Genomic DNA, 18,558 nt, shown 5'->3' on the forward strand with positions numbered 1-18,558 from the left:
TAAGACTAATTTCGGGAGGGGGGTGGAGAATCTGAAATACATTTTTTATGTAGAATAATAAAATTGTAGAGTTGGGACCACGAGGGTCATCTAGTCCAACCTCCTGCAATGAAGGAATCTTCTTGCCCAACATGGGGCTTGAACCCAAGTCCCTGAGATTAAGAGCCTCATGCTCTTCTGACTTGAGGTGTCAATAACAAACTCATGTAAATGTGCTTTAATAGAGTAAAAGAGGTCGGGTGAACCTTCTGGTGTTAAAGCTCAAATACGCAAGGTATATTGAGATATCTATATTACAGAGTTATGGAATAACGTTTAAGGCAGTTCAACCCACAAGTGAGGTGGCAAGCTATTATCGGGGACTAGAATGTACCTATTTCAAGAAACGATGCTGTTTTTGAAATACAGGTCAGAAGTAAAATCACCTTGCCCCAAAACGAATCAGCCGAAGACCCATATGATATATTTGTTAACTACGCTGCATTGTCTTAGACAGCAAGTTAGAGGAATAAGATCCACAGATTATTTTCCCAAATGAGATGTTGTCTGCAAATACAGGAACTAGAATGCTAGTTACTCACTCATTCATAAAACCCATCTTGCTCTAATCTTCATCATAAGGTTGTTCTGAGTATGGGCGGGGGGGGGGCAGGACATGTACACTGTCCTGAGTGCATTAGTAGGGTACAGAGATTAGAAACTTGCAGCCTTGTACTCAGCGTTGCTCCAGAATGCTGAGAAAGCAAAAACTCAGTGCGGTGTTGAAAAGTTCGGTCTGCCGTCTTGATTGAAAATGGCACCCAATGATGCCCATACCTGCTTCTTGATCTCAGAAACCACCATGCAAAAATTTCATTAAGAAGTGTCCAAAATGCATAGAAAACAGGCAGGCAGACAAATACCATTCCAAAATATTTAGTTGGGGTAGTAGGAGGATGATAAAAACAATAGGAAATCTCAGCTACCAGTTTCCCAGTAAGGGCATATAGGTTTGCAACTGTATATTGTGATCCTGCGCATATTAATCAGAAACGAATCACATTGAGTTCAGTGGGGCGTGCTCCCAGCTACTTAAGGTTAGGACAGAAGCCTTTGTCTGCTTCCTATAATGATAAATAAAGAAAGGAAGAATCTTGCAGGGAAGAAAAGAGTGTACTTGACCTCAGATCTGAACTGAGCCTTGAGGTTGGAAATATAAAGATGTATGGTGTGATCTCTTATGCTATATAAAGGGGACAGATAAATGGGAGCAATTTATGGTACCGAGTTACAAAACAGTTTGATTGGTTTAAACTTTGTTATGTTGTAAAACATCTTGTTGTTAATTATGTTTTATCAGGCAAAATAAATAAATTAGATGCTTGCCTACTAATTCCAGACAGACATAGTGCAAAACAGTCACAATGTGGATGATACGTGTTTGGGTCTTCCACCATACTTTTCAACTTGAAAGCTCCTTTTTAATTGGAGCAGTAGCGTGGGAGGTGTATTATTTGCACATTGCCCATATTTAAATATTCCAAATTCTGTTTGTTCCCCCTTGAATTAGAATGATTGTGTTTAGGTTTTTAAAAAAACAAAGGTAACTCATAAATCCATAGTTGATCAATACCTTTGTTAGAACCAACCAAAAAGTTACAAGAGTCTTACGGCAGCTTAAGGACTCACTTTTTGTTTTGTTCTTTAGTCCTCTGTAAGATCAAACTTGTCTAATGCCTTTTCTGTGCTGACTTCTTCCAACTAGTGGAGGTTGTTGGGTATGCCCAATAGTTCTGAGAAGAAAAATGTGATGACATAGTAGCACACGCATGCTTGTGTGTTTGGGCAGCTTTTCTTTTGGAACAACAGTCCTTCATATATTTTATTTTATTTTTATTTTTATGTAAGCCTCAGAAAGCCTTGAGGCTTATTTCATGCCTGAGACAGTGGCCTTTAAACAGATGAAGTACTTTGGTTGGTTGACATGTTTCAAATGGTGCTCAAGGTGGCCAAAAGCAATGAAATGCAAATAAAATAAAGCACAATAAAATGCAAAGAGAAAACATTAAACAAGGAAGATAAAATACACCAGTCAAAGGCTGCCGGAATAATTCTCTTCCACACCTTGATGAGAAGGGGTTCCAACTTTAATGCCAGAACCCCACTGTTTGCATTGTATGCAGCGCCACTTGGATGGTCCCATAATATTTGGGGTTGGTGGGCGGGTGGAAGAGAAAGAAAGTAAGAGGTGGTTTGTCATCAGAAGGATAGGCCTGACAAGTACAGTGTGGTGTTGTGTTGTTTTGTTGTAAGGCACTGTCTCCACCCCCATCGTTCTACCCGGACACTGAGGTCCAGCACCAAGGGCCTTCTGGCGGTTCCCTCACTGCGAGAAGCCAAGTTACAGGGAACCAGGCAGAGGGCCTTCTCGGTAGTGGCGCCTTCCCTGTGGAACACCCTCCCACCAGATGTCAAAGAGAACAACAACTACCAGGCTTTTAGAAGACATCTGAAGGCAGCCCTGTTTCGGGAAGCTTTAAATGTTTGATGTATTATAGTATTTTAATATTCTTTTGGAAGCCGCCCAGAGTGGCTGGGGAAGCCCAGCCAGATGGGCGGAGTATAAATAATAAATTATTATTATTATTATTATTATTATTATTATTATTACTACTACTACTACAGTGGAAAGTACGGTAAGTAAATGTCCCTGTGGTACATCATGAATGGCCCTTGGGATCCTGGCTGTCACTTTTTCACTTATTTCTATCATGCTGATGATAGTAAATAGCGCTTATTTAAAAACCTTCGTATGGGAGCAGTTTTTTATATGTCAGCCACATTATTTTACAGCGATGGGTAGGGGAAAAAACAATTGTGTGTGTGCGTGTAGATGTTGTTTGGTTATTAAAGTACAAGTGAGCAGGAAAGCGGAGATATATAGGGAATTTCTAAATCAGCATCTTTACTGCTTCTGTGAAAACTGAGGTAGTTCACAGCAGTATGAATGATATCAAGCAAAATTTGAGAGAGGGAGAGAAAATGCCTGAAAGTGTCAGTGGAAACAAATGGCATGCAGTCCCTCATCATTAATAACTCATTGGGAGACAGGCTTGAGTGCCCATCTGAGCCTAATCATAAGGCATTTTGCTCTGTAGCCTGGGCTGCAATTTACTTAAACATTGGCTTTAAAATTATCAAATGCTTTCATGAGGCCCTTGATGTTTTTATGCAATTATTGGAAGGGCTTCATCAAACTTTTCAGATTTTCCTTTATTCTTCCTCTGCTGGTTCCCAGCAGATCGAAGTGCTAATATATGCCTTCACACCTTTGGTTAAAATAATCTTTACTTACTGGGCTGGGATCCAGACAGCTACTTTAAGAATCCCCAAAGGCTTGCATGTGCTCCTCAGATTCCCCACCCCCGCCTTTGAACACTTCCCCATCCCATATTGCTAACAGTTTATGAAACTGTCCCTCGGTTTCAAAAGCGGTTGCTATCGTAGAGAGAGGGGTTGCTCTCTTAGAAATAAAAGTCTAACTTTCCCCTGAGTATTTGGAACTAGTTGCCTGATTCTTTGCCCCAACCTGGAGCTGATATAGGGGATTTGGGGGGGGGGGGTCACATTGTGTGACTGGACTTTGTTCAGTACACATGACAGTTTAGTTGAATCCCACTCATTGTGTTTTTAAAGGGTCTCAAAGTTCATGCATGTTGTCTGAATTCTCCTGTTCCAGGGCCATGTTGTTGTTGTTTTTTTAAAAAAAGTTCAAGGATCATAATAATAACATAATAATAGTTTATTACTTATACCCCGCCCATCTGGCTGGGTTTCCCCAGTCACTGTGTGCGGCTCCCAACAGAATATTAAAAACACAATAAAACATCAAACATTAAAAACCTCCCTCAACAGGGTTGCCTTCAGATGTCTTCTAAAAGTCAGGTAGTTGTTTTATTTCCTTGACATCTGATGGGAGGGCGTTCCATAGGGTGGGCGCCACTGCCGATAAGCCCCTCTGCCTGGTTCCCTGTAACCTCGCAGTGAGGGATTCGGCAGAAGGCCCTTGGAGCTGGATCTAAGTGTCCAGGCTGAATGATGGGGGTGGGGACACTCATAGAGATAGAAATAGCATGGCTAGAGATGGGAGAGGTTTGAAGGTTGTTTTCTTTCATATGGAAACAACCCAGTACTATTTTTCTAGAAAAAGAGGTGCTAGAACTCACCATGAACGCCTCCCTTGTTCTCTTCTAATGGCAACGGTGCCCACCTGAGAGGTGCCAGAACTGATTTCTGGTGAGTTCCAGCTGAGAAAAAGCCCTGAAACAACCCATGCAACCTTATTATTGTCCCACATCAGAGCTAAGCCCAAGTTTCCCTTTGTTCTTTTCCCACCCTACCCTTTGTACCCTTGGATTCACAAAAGCTGGCACCTCAAGAGAATTAATGAAGATTGGAATATATATAATTGAGAGAGAAAATATTTGCTTGAGGTAGTTTCCTTGGGGAACTTAGCCATAAAACAATCAATGGAGAGTATATTAGAAGAAGAGTTTGGATTTGATATCCCGCTTTATCACTACCCGAAGGAGCCTCAAAGCGGCTAACCTTCTCCTTTCCCTTCCTCCCCTGTTAATTAGGGAGGGCCATTCATTCGTCTCTCTCCTTCCTCCTCCTTACAGCTGAAGTATACATAGGAATTGGAAAGCCTGCAGAAGCCACAGCATGTACTCAGGAAGCTGCTAACCTCTTTCCAATGTCTCACAACGTTCTGTACATGAGAGGTCAAGTGGCAGAACTTCGGGGAAATATTGATGAAGCCAAACGCTGGTATGAAGAGGCCTTATCCATCAGCCCAACGCATGTCAAAAGTATGCAGAGATTGGTAAGTCCTGTTTGTACCACAGAATGCATGCGAAGCACTTGAACACTGGAAAAGACTTTGCATATGTCAAGTGCTCTGTGATTAATATTATTATTGCGCCCCAATTATACAAACAGTTGGATAATTAGAAATTTGTTGAGCAGTCTACAATGATGTTTCGTAAGTTCAGTTAATGTGGAGCCTTAGGGCATTGGTTTCAAAACTGTTTTGAGGCTATCTGTGGTGGAAGAAGAGAAAGAGAGGACAGAACCACATTGGTAAAAATAATAAATAAGGAACAAACCACTTCCAGTGCTGCTCCTTGGCAGCCCCCCACCCATGCACCTCACCAGCCACATTTAGGTAGTAAAGGGGGGAATTCTCTTGGGGTTGCTAGTTTGACTCGTACAACTTGCAGTTGTCAATGGTGGTCTTTTGCCCAGAGGGGCCTTTCCCAGGGTAACATCTTTATCATCTTTACCAACATCTTTATCAACGACTTGGATGATGGACTCAAGGGCATCCTGATCAAATTTACAGATGACACCAAACTGGGAGGGGTGGCTAACACCCCAGAGGACAGGATCACACTTCAAAACGACCTTGACAGATTAGAGAACTGGGCCAAAACAAACAAGATGAACTTTAACAGGGAGAAATGTAAAGTATTGCACTTTGGCAAAAAAATGAGAGGCACAAATACAAGATGGGGGACACCTGACTTGAGAGCAGTACATGTGAAAAGGATCTAGGAGTCTTGGTTGACCACAAACTTGACATGAGCCAACAGTGTGACGCGGCAGCTAAAAAAGCCCATGCAATTCTGGGCTGCATCAATAGGAGTACAGCATCTAGATCAAGGGAAGTAATAGTGCCACTGTATTCTGCTCTGGTCAGACCTCACCTGGAGTACTGTGTCGAGTTCTGGGCACCACAGTTCAAGAAGGACACTGACAAACTGGAACGTGTCCAGAGGAGGGCAACCAAAATGGTCAAAGGCCTGGAAACGATGCCTTATGAGGAACGGCTAAGGGAGCTGGGCATGTTTAGCCTGGAGAAGAGGAGGTTAAGGGGTGATATGATAGCCATGTTCAAATATATAAAAGGATGTCATATAGAGGAGGGAGAAAGGTTGTTTTCTGCTGTTCCAGAGAAACGGACACGGAGCAATGGATCCAAACTACAAGAAAGAAGATTCCACCTAAACATTAGGAAGAACTTCCTGACAGTAAGAGCTGTTTGACAGTGGAATTTGCTACCAAGGAGTGTGGTGGAGTCTCCGTCTTTGGAGGTCTTTAAGCAGAGGCTTGACAATCATATGTCAGGAGTGCTCTGATGGTGTTTCCTGCTTGGCAGGGGGTTGGACTTGATGGCCCTTGTGGTCTATTCCAACTTTATGATTCTGTGATTCTAGAGTCAGCCAGGGCACCCAGGAGAGGCGAGGTGAGACAGCCAGGAGGGGTGGGTGTCCCCCTTTCAATCACCTGATGTCAAGTGATCCATTTTTGCTCCGTGCTTAGAAAACCCAACAGGAACACAGCTCTCTGCAAGCATCAAAGAGCCCCATGCAACACTAAGCACAGGCTTCTGCAGGTGACACCTATCAGCTGGTCAGCAAACTCCACAAGCCACATTTGGGCCAGCCATGTGTCGTATCTGCCCAAAAGCTCATGTCCTATATGCTGCCAGATTTTGGGCAGGTGGGTGCAGGCCCATGCAGTGCTTGTGTGAGGCCCAGGCAGGAGTCTTGTTAGAATGAAGTTATAAACTCAAACAAAAAAAGCAGCAAGTCCCAGGTGCCCCTGTCAGCTTAGCCCTCTGAGACCCGGGCAGATGTACCCGGCTGTTCCCTGCTCTGCGTGGGCCTGGGTGGGTGTGGCTTGACTAAGCCCAAACCATCATGCCTGCCTTGGTGAGCCTAATTAGGCTGTGGGCTGTAGGTTCTGCACCGATGTTAGCGTAGCTTTGATCGTTCTCCCAGATTGCAGTACAACACTGGACCTGCTGACATGCTCATTTTGATTTTGTTCACAGTATGAATTACTTATAAGGCATTTAACTGCTGCATAAGGCATTTCGCTGCATCTGATTTTCGTACAACTTACTCAATATTTTTACCTCTTTCCTATTCATGTCTTCTGCTTCATGTGGATGGAAATTAGTATTGATTTCAAATTTCTTTTTCAGTTCTTCAAGTGGTTGCAGGTTTTGTAATAAGTTTTCTTTCTAAATGTTGTGTGTGGGTTCACATTTATTAAGGGGAGTCTGAAATATTGGGGCACAACAGTGAAATTCCCTTGGTTTTCCTCTACATTTTCTCACTAATAAATGTGATACCTGATATAGTTTCAAACATGTGGATGGTGCCAAAAATCACACAACCTCCCAATATATAATATACAATTCAAGACAAAGATATAAGGCATCCAATGCAAATATGTTTCCAATGATACGGGAATATCCTACAATGCAGATCTTTTGGAAGACTGTCTTATTAAAAAAGGGGGAGGGCAGGACTTTTGATATTATCTTCCAAGGGATCTAGTAGTAATTTTGTTTGGATATCTTAGAGGTATAATGTTGGAAGAAGACCTGGAAATGGTAGTTCGTTTAATGATGGCGGCTAGAATGCTAACCTTTCAAAACTGGGGGGAGGGACCCCAACCGCCTGTGATATAAAGAAATAAATGTAATAACTTAGGAGAAGGCACCCCAGGATGGCAAGGTATTCATGCTCTCTCTGCCTCATTCCACAACAACACAGTCCAAGTCTATTGGAGGGGGTGTGTGTGTGTGTGTGTGTGTGTGTGTCTTGTTTTATTTGTCTTATTTATTAAAACCAGCCATGATGGACTAAAGAATGCAGTGTCTAGTTTGATGTTAGTAAATTGCTCATAGTGGTACAGAAGTTATAGGCGCAAGTTTGGGAATCTCCTTTCGGCCAGCAGGAATGGTATCTTTTATCTATTCCATTAGAATTGTATTGCAGAGTAGCCTTTTCAGCGTAGCTTTGCTGTGCAAAAACCCCCCCAAAACCAAAACCCCACTGTCCCATTTTAACATAGCTGTTCAAAGTACCTCTGCTGCAAATAGATCTCAGTGGAAAAGTTATAATCCCTTCCTTGTACCCAACGTTTTTATTCAAAAGTAGGAGCTTGTTTCTGCCTAGGCCCCTATAAATTATTCAGAGAGGCTTTTCCTCCCTGCATCGTGAAAAAGAGCACATAAGGCAAAACACCAGAATGGAACACAGAACAGGGGAAGGTTTCTTTTTCTTTTCTTTTTTGGTTCCCTGGCTGTTCGAGATAATTAAGCACATTGGCAAGTGCTAAAAGGTACCTTGTAAAGCGCGTGGGCGGTGGACAGAAAGCAGCACACTTATGTTAAAATAGAAGCCATACATTAAAATCCCCTGCCTTGCCCACTTGAATTCAACTTGAAAGAAGCAGTTTCTATTATATTTCCCGTAAAGACTCCTCTGAACGCCATAGAGACTCTTGTCCTCAGCTGATAGAAAATGGGCTAGGATAACTTCCCTTAATTCTGGGGAGAAGCCTCCTTCCCCCCCTTTCCATAACAAACGTTACACAATTTTTTAAGATTTAGAGAAGAGTGTGGCCCTCTTCCCCATCCTCCCCATGCCCTCTTGCCTTTCTTTCCCTTTATGTTTTTCCCCTTTACATTTTGGGCCCCTCCAATTATAGCAGGGTGGGTCCTATGCTGCCCCGAAAACTGACATGTTTTCAGTGTCAAGTGTTTACTTAATATATGCAAGTGAGCAGTCACAGTTTGCGTTTGCTAAGGGCTAGTGTCTGTAAAATGGGAATAACAAGTCTTCATAGTATTAACAGAATGAGTAAGAGATCAGTGGCATAAGGTTTACGTACACACTTCCCAAAATTTTGAAGAGAGGATTTTTTGACTGTGTTTCCAGCTTCCTATAGCAAAGTTTTCTTTGGGTGGATGCTGGTTTTATTTGTGTCTCTGCTAGGACTATTGTGATAATTCACTTTTATTGGTAATTTTGTACTGCTTTTATGGTGGATTATATTTTATTGTATATATTGCTGTACGCCGCCTTGTTGTGTGAACTGGCATTTACTTAAGTCTGAACAAACTCACCCAGTTCTGCTCCGTTATTATGCTAACTTGAGTTAGATTCTGCTCCAAGAGCCCATTTCTCCAGAAGAAAAACATTTAATTACAGTGTATTTTTTTATGTTGCCATTCCTTGGTGCTCCAGCTGAGCATCTATGCATACATAGTGAGCCCGCCTTTCCCAAAATTGGCTCGAGGGGGTCAGCATAGAGGAGCAAGAGAGTGGCCAGTGGTCAGAATATCTTGTTTGATATTCTTCTTTCTGTTGGCAGAGCGGATAATTCCATTAAGTATTTATTTTTTTAAAAAATCTACTGGAAAATGTTACTGAAACAAAGTTTCCGCCTTGTAATGCAACAGTTTTTATAGTGGTCCTTTGAAGATGAAATGTCAGGTGGCAGGTTCATGTGAGCTTTCCATTTTATTGTCTCCTTTGTGTGTTAGCGTTGGAAAAGATGCTCTTTTCCATTGCTTATCAGTTAAACAGAAGCACTTCTGTGATTTGGAAAATATAAATTAATGGCAGTGCTCAAGCTAGAGCAAGTTGTGGCAATGACTTCATGCTCGTGTATCTAATTGCATTGAACTAAGTAGATCGTTTCTAGCCAAACTTAGGATGTCATTGCGATTCACTCATCTTGTATCTGGTTAAAGTGCTAGTGTTGAACTTCACTGGCCTAACAAGGTGCATTCTTCAATAGAGTTATATGTTGTTGTTGTTTAGTCGTTTAGTCGTGTCCGACTCTTCGTGACCCCCTGGACCAGAGCACGCCAGGCACTTCTGTCTTCCACAGCCTCCCGCAGTTTGGTCAAACTCATGCTGGTAGCTTCAAGAACACTATCCGACCATCTCGTCCTCTGTCATCCCCTTCTCCTTGTGCCCTCCATCTTTCCCAACATCAGGGTTTTTTCCAGGGAGTCTTCTCTTCTCATGAGGTGGCCAGAGTATTGGAGCCTCAGCTTCACGATCTGTCCTTCACAATCTGTCCTTCCAGTGAGCACTCAGGGCTGATTTCCTTAAGAATGGATAGGTTTGTTCTTCTTGCAGACCATGGGACTCTCAAGAGTCTCCTCCAGCACCATAATTCAAAAGAGTTATATAGCGTGTTTTATTTAATGTTTTGTCAAATTGTGCATATCAGAGAACAGTGTTCTGTCATGAGGGTCAAGCCAAGCTCATCATTTAAAATAATAATGATGTACAAGGTGTAGCACCCCCCCCCCCGATTTACTAGGACAAATGACACATGATGCTAAAAGTGTCCTTAGTAACTACTTCAAACTTTTTCCTAAGACTCATAGCCAGACTCATGGAGATCACAGCTTGGGAATAAACACTTAAATTCTCCGTACACACTGCTGTCCTGGTGAAACTGCTATTAAATTGCTTTAAATACTTCATGTAGCTATTAATAACACATTTAGCCTGACATATAGTTTTGCCTTAAAAGAATGGGCAGAGAATTCTTGAGGATGCAAGAAACCTAGCCTATTTCACAGAATTCAAGGAGATGCTGAATTTCAGCCCACTGGTGCAGCAACATACTAATTTTGTATCAGCTTGCCCATTTTTTTTGTAATGTATCGGTATCAATATTTGCCTAGTATATAGGCCAATTTAACTGCGGTTCCATGATTTCTGAACCAGACATAATTATGTATAGAAACTTAAATGATCCAACTAAGAATTTTAGTAAATCAACTGATTAATCAGCTAGCCAATTAAATCATGACTAATGCTCAGTAGCAGTGCTGTTTCCTGAATATTAACTGATGGTAACTTCATTTTGACTAAGTATAGCATGTGTTGTTGGTTTTAGAAGAAGAACGTGCATCTTTAAAAAAATAAAAATGTAAGGAAGCTTGATAATGTGTTTATAGTGTCTGCTCAGTTAGATAATGCACTGTATTACCTTTTAATTTGGTGAGTGGCTCTCCTATTCAAGGCTTCTTAAAGCAATTTAATGTTATAATATTAATTAAGAACTGATTATCAGTTTTGCTGCAAAATTGGCCATGAAGATGTGACGTTGAATGAGATTAGATTATATTCCGTTACCCCCCATGATCCTTAAGGACTGGGTGAGCTGCAGGCAATTCAATGAAAGTAGTAATTTTCTTTGCTGCTTGCCTATATCTTTTCTCTCTCTCTGATCTTTGTCACTGTTTAGTTCTACAGTTGTAATATTTGCATAGCCTTGTGAGATGCTATACTTAAATCCAGCATGCTGTTTTCCTTGCACTGAGCCGCTACACCAGAATGCAGCAGAATAGTTATCGTGTTTACTCACTTTGTCGAATGTTAAGGCCTTTATCTGGACACTTGGTCCTGTTTAAATAAAAGGAGTGGGGAGAAGAAACAGGGCCTTTTCAGTGGTGGCTCCTCTTGGTTAAACCTGTTTAACCAGGCAAGTTCCCTGGTGAATGTCAGAAGGTTCCCAAAGACCTTCCTCTCTAGGAGTGCCCCTTGGGTGAGTGATTCTGGCTCTTTGCTTCACATTAGTTTTAGATTTTTAGTGCTTAGCGATTATCAATTAAGCTGTCTAAAAGAAAAACTTGGCCAATAAATAATTCCGTGTGTAATAATGAACTTGTTCTCCAAGTTTGGATCCTTGTGTGGCCAAACTGGCAGGTATCAGCACATCCTGGGAAGCCCTAGCATTTTGAAGTATGAAAAATCTTCAGACCAAAATAAACCAGTAAGGATTGAGCGTACTCAATGGCCACAGGACGCAGAGTGTCTAGGGGTGGAAAACCAGGAGGGGAGATTTCAGTGGAGCATTCTAGGAGACAGGATGGCTGCCTGGAAGGAACACTGAACAGGAGCTCTGCACACTGCAATATTTTGACTTTGGTCTTCCATGCTCTGCTTCCACCTCTCCACCTGCTTTTTTCCTGTGTTGAGCAAGAAGGTCTGAAGAGGGGTTCTGCGTGCGTTTGGCTGGATCCCCATGCCCTATCTTCTGCTTACCCATAGTTTATAAAGGTAAAGGTAAAGGGACCCCTGGCCATTAGGTCCAGTCGTGATCGACTCTGGGGTTGCGGCGCTCATCTCGCTTTATTGGCCGAGGGAGCCGGAGTACAGCTTCCGGAACAGCGCACAGAAACGCCATTTACCTTCCCGCTGGAGCGGTACCTATTTATCTACTTGCACTTTAACGTGCTTTTGAACTGCTAAGTTGGTAGGAGCTCGGACTGAACAACGGGAGCTCACCCCGTCGCAGGGATTTGAACCATCAACCTTCTGATCAGCAAGTCCTAGCCTTTGTGGTTTAACCCACAGCGCCACCTGCGTCCCGAGCACCCATAGTTTATATTGTGGCATTATTTCAAAAAGCAAGGCTTTTAGGGAAGCATCCGGATCATACATATTGAGACCCTGACATTGTCTTTGAGGATATAGCTCTGCGTCATTGTTCGGGGCTTTTGCTTAGGAAAATTGGACAGAGAAGTTACGCTGACAAAGATTTGGCATGCTAAATGGAAGCTTCCATGCCCCAAAGCCACATTTCCTCGCATATAGCATTTGACCTGGAAGAAAGGGTCTTTTATAGCACTTAATGGTCAGGTTTTAAAAGGGGAGCAAAGCAGACCATTAGCAAACCACCAGCCTTGAAAGAGCACAGAGACAAAAGGCCCTGTTAGCATTACAAGGGAGCTAAAAGCTTAAGCATCATGCAGTCCTCTTTGGGAGATGCTAGAAAGCACCATGCACAGGAAGCCCAGGAGCTGTGCGCACATTTCTTTACACTTTCGCTTTGGATAAAAATGTGTTTTACATGTAACTAGTTAATAATGGAGTAAGAACCCCAAGTATATATTCTTTACCCAAGGCTTGACTTTTCAAGGGAGTCGCTTTTGCTTCTCCTCCTGCCATCTGAGGTGAGGCAAGTGGTAAGAGGGGAGAAGGCTGCTGGCCTTGATGGCCGTCAACGGTTTCCACTGTCTGAGGCGGTGTGCCCCTGAATACCCATCGCCATGGGTGGAGCCAGGATTTTTGTGGGGGGGGGAGCAGGTCTTTTGTTGAGGGAGCAGAACCTCAAGTTTGCTATGTATTTTTATTGGTTTTTATTGATTGGGGGGGCAGCTGCCCCTCCTTGGCTATGCCCATGCCCATTGCTAAAGATCGCAAGTAGAGAAAGCTCTGTGGCAGTCAGGTCCTGTTTGCAAGCTTCCCATACGCATCTGATTGGTCACTGTGAGAACAGAATGCTGGACTAGATGTTCCCTTCTTATTTCTTACAGTCTTTGTTGTTGTGGCATCCAGTTTGTGGAGCTCTCGCCTGAGGAGTCTCTCACCCGGAGAAGAGAGGAATAGAAGAGGGAAGGAAGGAATAGAAGAGGGAGGGAGGGAGGGAGGGAGGGAGGGAGGGAGGGAGGGAAGGAAGGAAGGAAGGAACTTCCAATTTCCACCTGTCAGTTACATACAAAAAAATTATTCAAAATATTCTCTCTAGGCTAACATCCAGCTGTTCTACCTTCTGATAGTAGTAGTAGTAGTAATTACCGTATTTTCCACCCCATAGGGCGCACCTAGGTTTTTTTGGGGGGGGAATAAAGAAAAAAAATTATTCCCCCCCCCCCAGGCGCAGGGCTGGGGCGGGGGAAGCCCGAGCTTCCCCCGACCCCAGCCCCCAGAGCAGGCTGCTATCCACAAGCCTAGGGAGCCTGGCGGGAAGTTGCGCTGGTCTCCCCAGGCTTGCAGATATCTGCCCGAAGCCTGGGGCGCGCTGCTTAGTGCGCCCCGGGCTTCGGGATACAGGCAGCTCTCCGCAAGCCTTGGGAGTCCGGCGTGACTTCGCGCCAGGCTCCCACGGCTTGCGGAGAGCTGCCCAAAGCCTGGAGAGCAAGAGGGGTTGGTGCGAAAGCCTGCATTCGCCCCATAGGACGCACACACATTTCCCCTTCATTTTTGGAGGGGGAAAAGTGCGTCCTATAGGGCGAAAAATACGGTATTATAATTTATACCCCACCCGTCTGGCTGGGTTTCCCCAGTCACTTTGGCCGGTTCCCAACAGAATATTAAAAACACAATGAAACATCAAACATTAAAAACTTCCCTAAACAGGGCTGCCTTCAGATGTCTTCTGAAACAATACTTTCCCATACTTCAGACCTAAACATCTCAAATTCATTCATTTTCCTTTCCCAGGCTGTGACTTCTCCCATTGGGTCATCTTGGAATTTGGAGTACCAACTTTCATTTTTTAAAAAGTAATATTTTAGGTTTTGTGGTTGTGAAAGCATGGTGACCCTGATCCTGAACCATTAGCACAAACTAATACTTTGAAATATTAACTTTTTGAAAGCATCATTCAGCTTGGCTTCTTCTTTTTAAGCAGTAGAAGAAGAAATAGGGGAAGTACCAGTCAGTTGAGCTGACAGTTGGTGCCTATGCGTTGCTTCAGTTAGTGTGAATCATGTGTATATCATCTTGACACAAAATTAAAAATGCATGGAAAAGAGAGAAAGTGCCTCCTCACATCACTCACATTTATGTGTAACTCATTTCTTGGAAATCTTTGCAGTTATTTAGCTGCTGTACAAAGAATCTTAGCAGTGAAAATCTTGGCAAAATGTCTGCTCAGAATGGCAGAAAGCACAATTATTGGAAGGGAGGGGAAGTTTTGATGCAGGTGGGTAGCATGTGAGGGATATAGATCCATTATTTCTATGTGCCCACTAAGTTCTCTGGGGTGACCCTGGGCAAAGTTGCTCAGCCTAGTTCACCTGAGAGCGCTTGTGATGCTCTTTGTACACTGAAGATGGACAGAGGATAACAATAGCAAGGTAGATTGTGTGTGGCTTCTGAATGGCCTCTATAATTCAATGCATTTTCATTATTGAAACCAGAAAAGTACTTGTAGAAGGATGATAATGTTAATAATAATAATAATAATAACAATAATTGCTTTTTTATAATCCGCCCATCTGGCTGGGTTTCCCCAGACACTGTGGGTGGGTTCCAACAAAATATTAAAATACAATAGTCCTTAGATACTAAAAGCTTCCCTAAACAGAGCTGCCTTCAGATGTCTTCTAAAAGTCTGACATCTGGTGGGAGAGTGTTCCACAGGGCGGGCGCCACTACTGAGAAGGCCCTCCACCTGGCTCCCTGTAACTTCTCTTCTCGCAGTGAGGGAACCACCAGAAGGCCCTCGGAGCTGGACCTCAATGTCTGGGCAGAACGATAGGGGTGGAGACGCTGGGCTGAGGCCGTTTAGGGCTTTAAAGGTCAGCACCAACACTTTGAATTGTTCTCGGAAACATACTGGGAGCCAATGTAGGTCTTTCAAGACTGGTGTTATCTTGGTCTGTCAAATAATGTGTTTTTCATATGAAAGGACATCAAAAAACATAGAAACCTTGACTTCAAAATAGATTTTTTGATACATTTAATCAATTATATAAGACATATTACTGTACTATTGAAGCTTACATAGTCTCCTTTTTCTTCCTAAGCAGCCAGAGATTCATCACCTGGAGCCAAATTTGAAATAGTGGCTTTGAAAAAAGGGCAGACACGCCCTCTTATGCCCAGAGCACCTCTTCTGCCTAGAATTTTATTTTCGTGGGGGAAGGGGGTTGTACTAGAACTGTCACACAAAAATCCGTTCTTCAATCAGTCAGTCATTTTATTTGTATGCCGCCTTTCCAAAGCTAAAACCATGTTCAAGGCAGCTTACAACATATAAAAAAAATTACCTGACTACAAACATAGCAAAAGTAGTCATAAAGAAAACATTAAAAAGTAAACAACCAAATTGAACAATTGCCACATAAATCATAAGATTCCAAATGAAAGTACAGAAAATTAACAGGAACACCCACCCCCAAACAAAACCCCCTAAAGAATATTCTGTTCAGCAGCCTCAGCTTTTGCAGTCAGGCCCTGCCCTCCCAGGCCAGGTGGGAAAAGGCCTGTAAGGCAGGGAGCAGGTCTTCCAGGGTTCACAGTCAAGATTCTTGATCCCCCTCCGCTCAGAAAACAGCATTTATATTGTTCTGTATAATACCTGTAAAAGATACAAAACAACAACAACAATTGATTTGTTTCAGTAGCCTAATTTGGAAATAGAAAAAAAAGGCTATTTCTGTTGTTAAACAGTTGGTAATCGGAAATTCTTGGTGCTCTACTTCAATTTACCCAGAGATCTATCCTGCATAAACAAAGCTCAATCATCTTTTGTATGAGCCATGTTTTGTGGCTCTTGTATCAATATTATTTACTTTTCTCTTCCGCTGATTAAATGTTTAGATTCATATCAGATTGAAAATGCTTCTCTGTAATTATTTCTGCTTATACTGGGGAAGGATGACTTAAGTAACCAGTATTGTTGTACTAGAAAGCAAAACATCGTATCTCATTTTGTTTTGTTGCTTTTAATTAAAAACAGCTATTCAGTTGAATCTATACACCTATGAAATAAATGGCTTCGTAAAATACACAGCAGGGCCAGCAGGAGGTGAGAAAATAAGCTTAGAAATGAAGGACAGAGAAGTTGTGCCAATGTGGAAATACAATTCTCCTACTCGACTCATCAGGGCCAACTCCATTTCCTGTATTCAGATTCCCCCCCCCACTTTACCGCAGGTTCAAAACCATGAATGTTACTGTTTTCTTGGCAGCTCAGAATGAACTTTAATGGATTTAAGTGTTTCTGACTTGGCACATAACCCACTTGTGCAGATGTAACAAAGCACAAATTTCAAAAGCAAACAGATTTACTGCCATTCAACGTGAATTTATTCCATATATGTCAGATTCATATCACCCTTTATGAAAGCAACCAGTGGGTTTTTTTTTTTCCGGGGGGGCGGGATGCAGGGGTACGCATACCCCTAAACATTTTGTGAATCTAAGTTTGGCCTCATTGAGGGGCAGTATTTTAATATGAGTAGGAAAATGAGAGTACCTCTAAATTTTTTTTTAGAAAAAAAGGACTGAAAGCAACACACACTTCGTGGAGGGCCCTGTGTTGTGTGCATACAGAGAGATACAGGCACTTTGTCGGGCAGCCTTTTTACAGCACCAGCATTCTCATAAACTGCAGAAATGTTCATCCAAATGCACATAATTGTGGTATACAGTAGTTGTTGCTGCTGCTGCTGCTGCTGCCACCATGTTCATTTTGTGCCAGCCATTAGTTACTGAGAAATAAATGAATAACTGTCCTGCTGAGGTGGGGTGATAAATGGAGCAATGATACAAAAAGCAGAAAAATTGTCAATGATGTGCTTGAGCTTTGGAGTTGATCAAGAAAACCTATGTAAAAGCAAGATGTACTAAAAAAAAAAAGAGGGAAACTGTCTGGTAGTATTACTGACAAAGGTGTCCTGTCATTGTACAAACTCTGGCTTTTTGGTGCAGCTGGATTCCTGAAAAATCCAAGGGTTTTTTCCTGTTCCTTTTGCTGCGATCGAATTCCTAGCTCTGACTGTTGCAGAGATGCATTTTAAAACGGTGTGTGACTCAGGCCTCATGCAGCTGAGTTGTGTGGGTGGATGCAACTTGCATTTGAAGAGAAGTGTTATGATTTAAACAGAAATAGATATATAAGGGCGGCAAGCAGTTGGTCTTGTGTTCTTTTGCCGTAAGAACCTGGAGGCAGTACTGCAGGCCAATTACACATCTTGTTAAAATGGGCCACAGGGCTTGGTTTTTCAACCTGCCCATGGTGCAAAGCCAAAAAGATGTAGACTATTGTGCTACTTTGTGCATTCACAATTTTTAGGCCAATAAGATACATCACCTGAATCATGCCCAGCAGAAAAGCTTGCCTGACACTTGCTTTGGTGGTGTTTCGCTACCAAATGAAGGCCTTCTTATTTTCCCAGGCCTTTTAATCTATTTAAGATTTTTTTTAAAAAAAAAAATTCTCTGCAACTTGTCTTTCTTCTGTAGCATACTTTTACCATATTGTTATTTAATTTCAAGTTGTTTCCTTGTTGTAAGCCTCTGCTTTAGGACAGCCTATGCAGTCATACCTTGGAAGTCGAACAGAATCCATTCCGGAAGTCTATTCGACTTCAAAATGTTTAAAAATCGGAACACACACTTCCGGGTTTTCGATCGTTCGTGAGCCGGAACGTTCAACTCCCAAGGCGTTCGGAAGCCGAGGTACGACTGTAAACCTTCCAAGCAAATAAGTAAATAAATAGTTTGGCTTCCCCCCAGTGGCGTGCCCTGAAGCTGGGGGAGGAGCTAGCTGCCCATGGCGGACATTCAGTATGCCACCCACCCACGACTCCGAAGTCACTGCAACTCCAAAGCTGTCAAAATGAAGGGAGAAGGGGGAGATGCCGCCAGCAAAGCAGCATAGCTCCCCCCCTTACCCCGACGGCTCGGGGTAGGCTTGGGAGTCGCAGGCAGGTGGCGGGCTGAATCTCACCCCCCTCAGTGAAGACACCCGGGGCGGTCCCCCCACCACCACCTCCCTTCTATGCCCCTGCTCCCCACACACACCAACCTGGTGCTCTCCAGATGTTTTTTTCTCTACTGCTTCCCTCAGCTTCAGCAATGGTCAGGGACCGTGCAGAGTTGTAATATCTGACAACCTCTGGAGGCTTGAGGCTGGGGAAGGCAAATGTTTTCTTTAAGCAGCATGAGCCTCCCT

At 42.9% G+C, this 18,558-nt stretch overlaps 1 protein-coding gene across 4 annotated transcripts in view; it reads left to right on the forward strand.

Annotated features, from left to right (window-relative positions):
- TTC7B (tetratricopeptide repeat domain 7B) overlaps window positions 1–18,558 on the forward strand; it is a 104,249-nt gene that overhangs the window by 81,283 nt on the left and 4,408 nt on the right. For all 4 annotated transcript variants that reach the window (XM_077924798.1, XM_028717729.2, XM_077924803.1 and 1 more), the window contains one exon: window positions 4,662–4,864. In XM_077924798.1, the coding sequence (XP_077780924.1) occupies window positions 4,662–4,864 (203 nt within the window). The remainder of the gene's footprint in view (window positions 1–4,661; window positions 4,865–18,558) is intronic.

This window comes from Podarcis muralis, chromosome 1 (genome assembly GCF_964188315.1).
Source record: "Podarcis muralis chromosome 1, rPodMur119.hap1.1, whole genome shotgun sequence".
NCBI lineage: Eukaryota > Metazoa > Chordata > Lepidosauria > Squamata > Lacertidae > Podarcis > Podarcis muralis.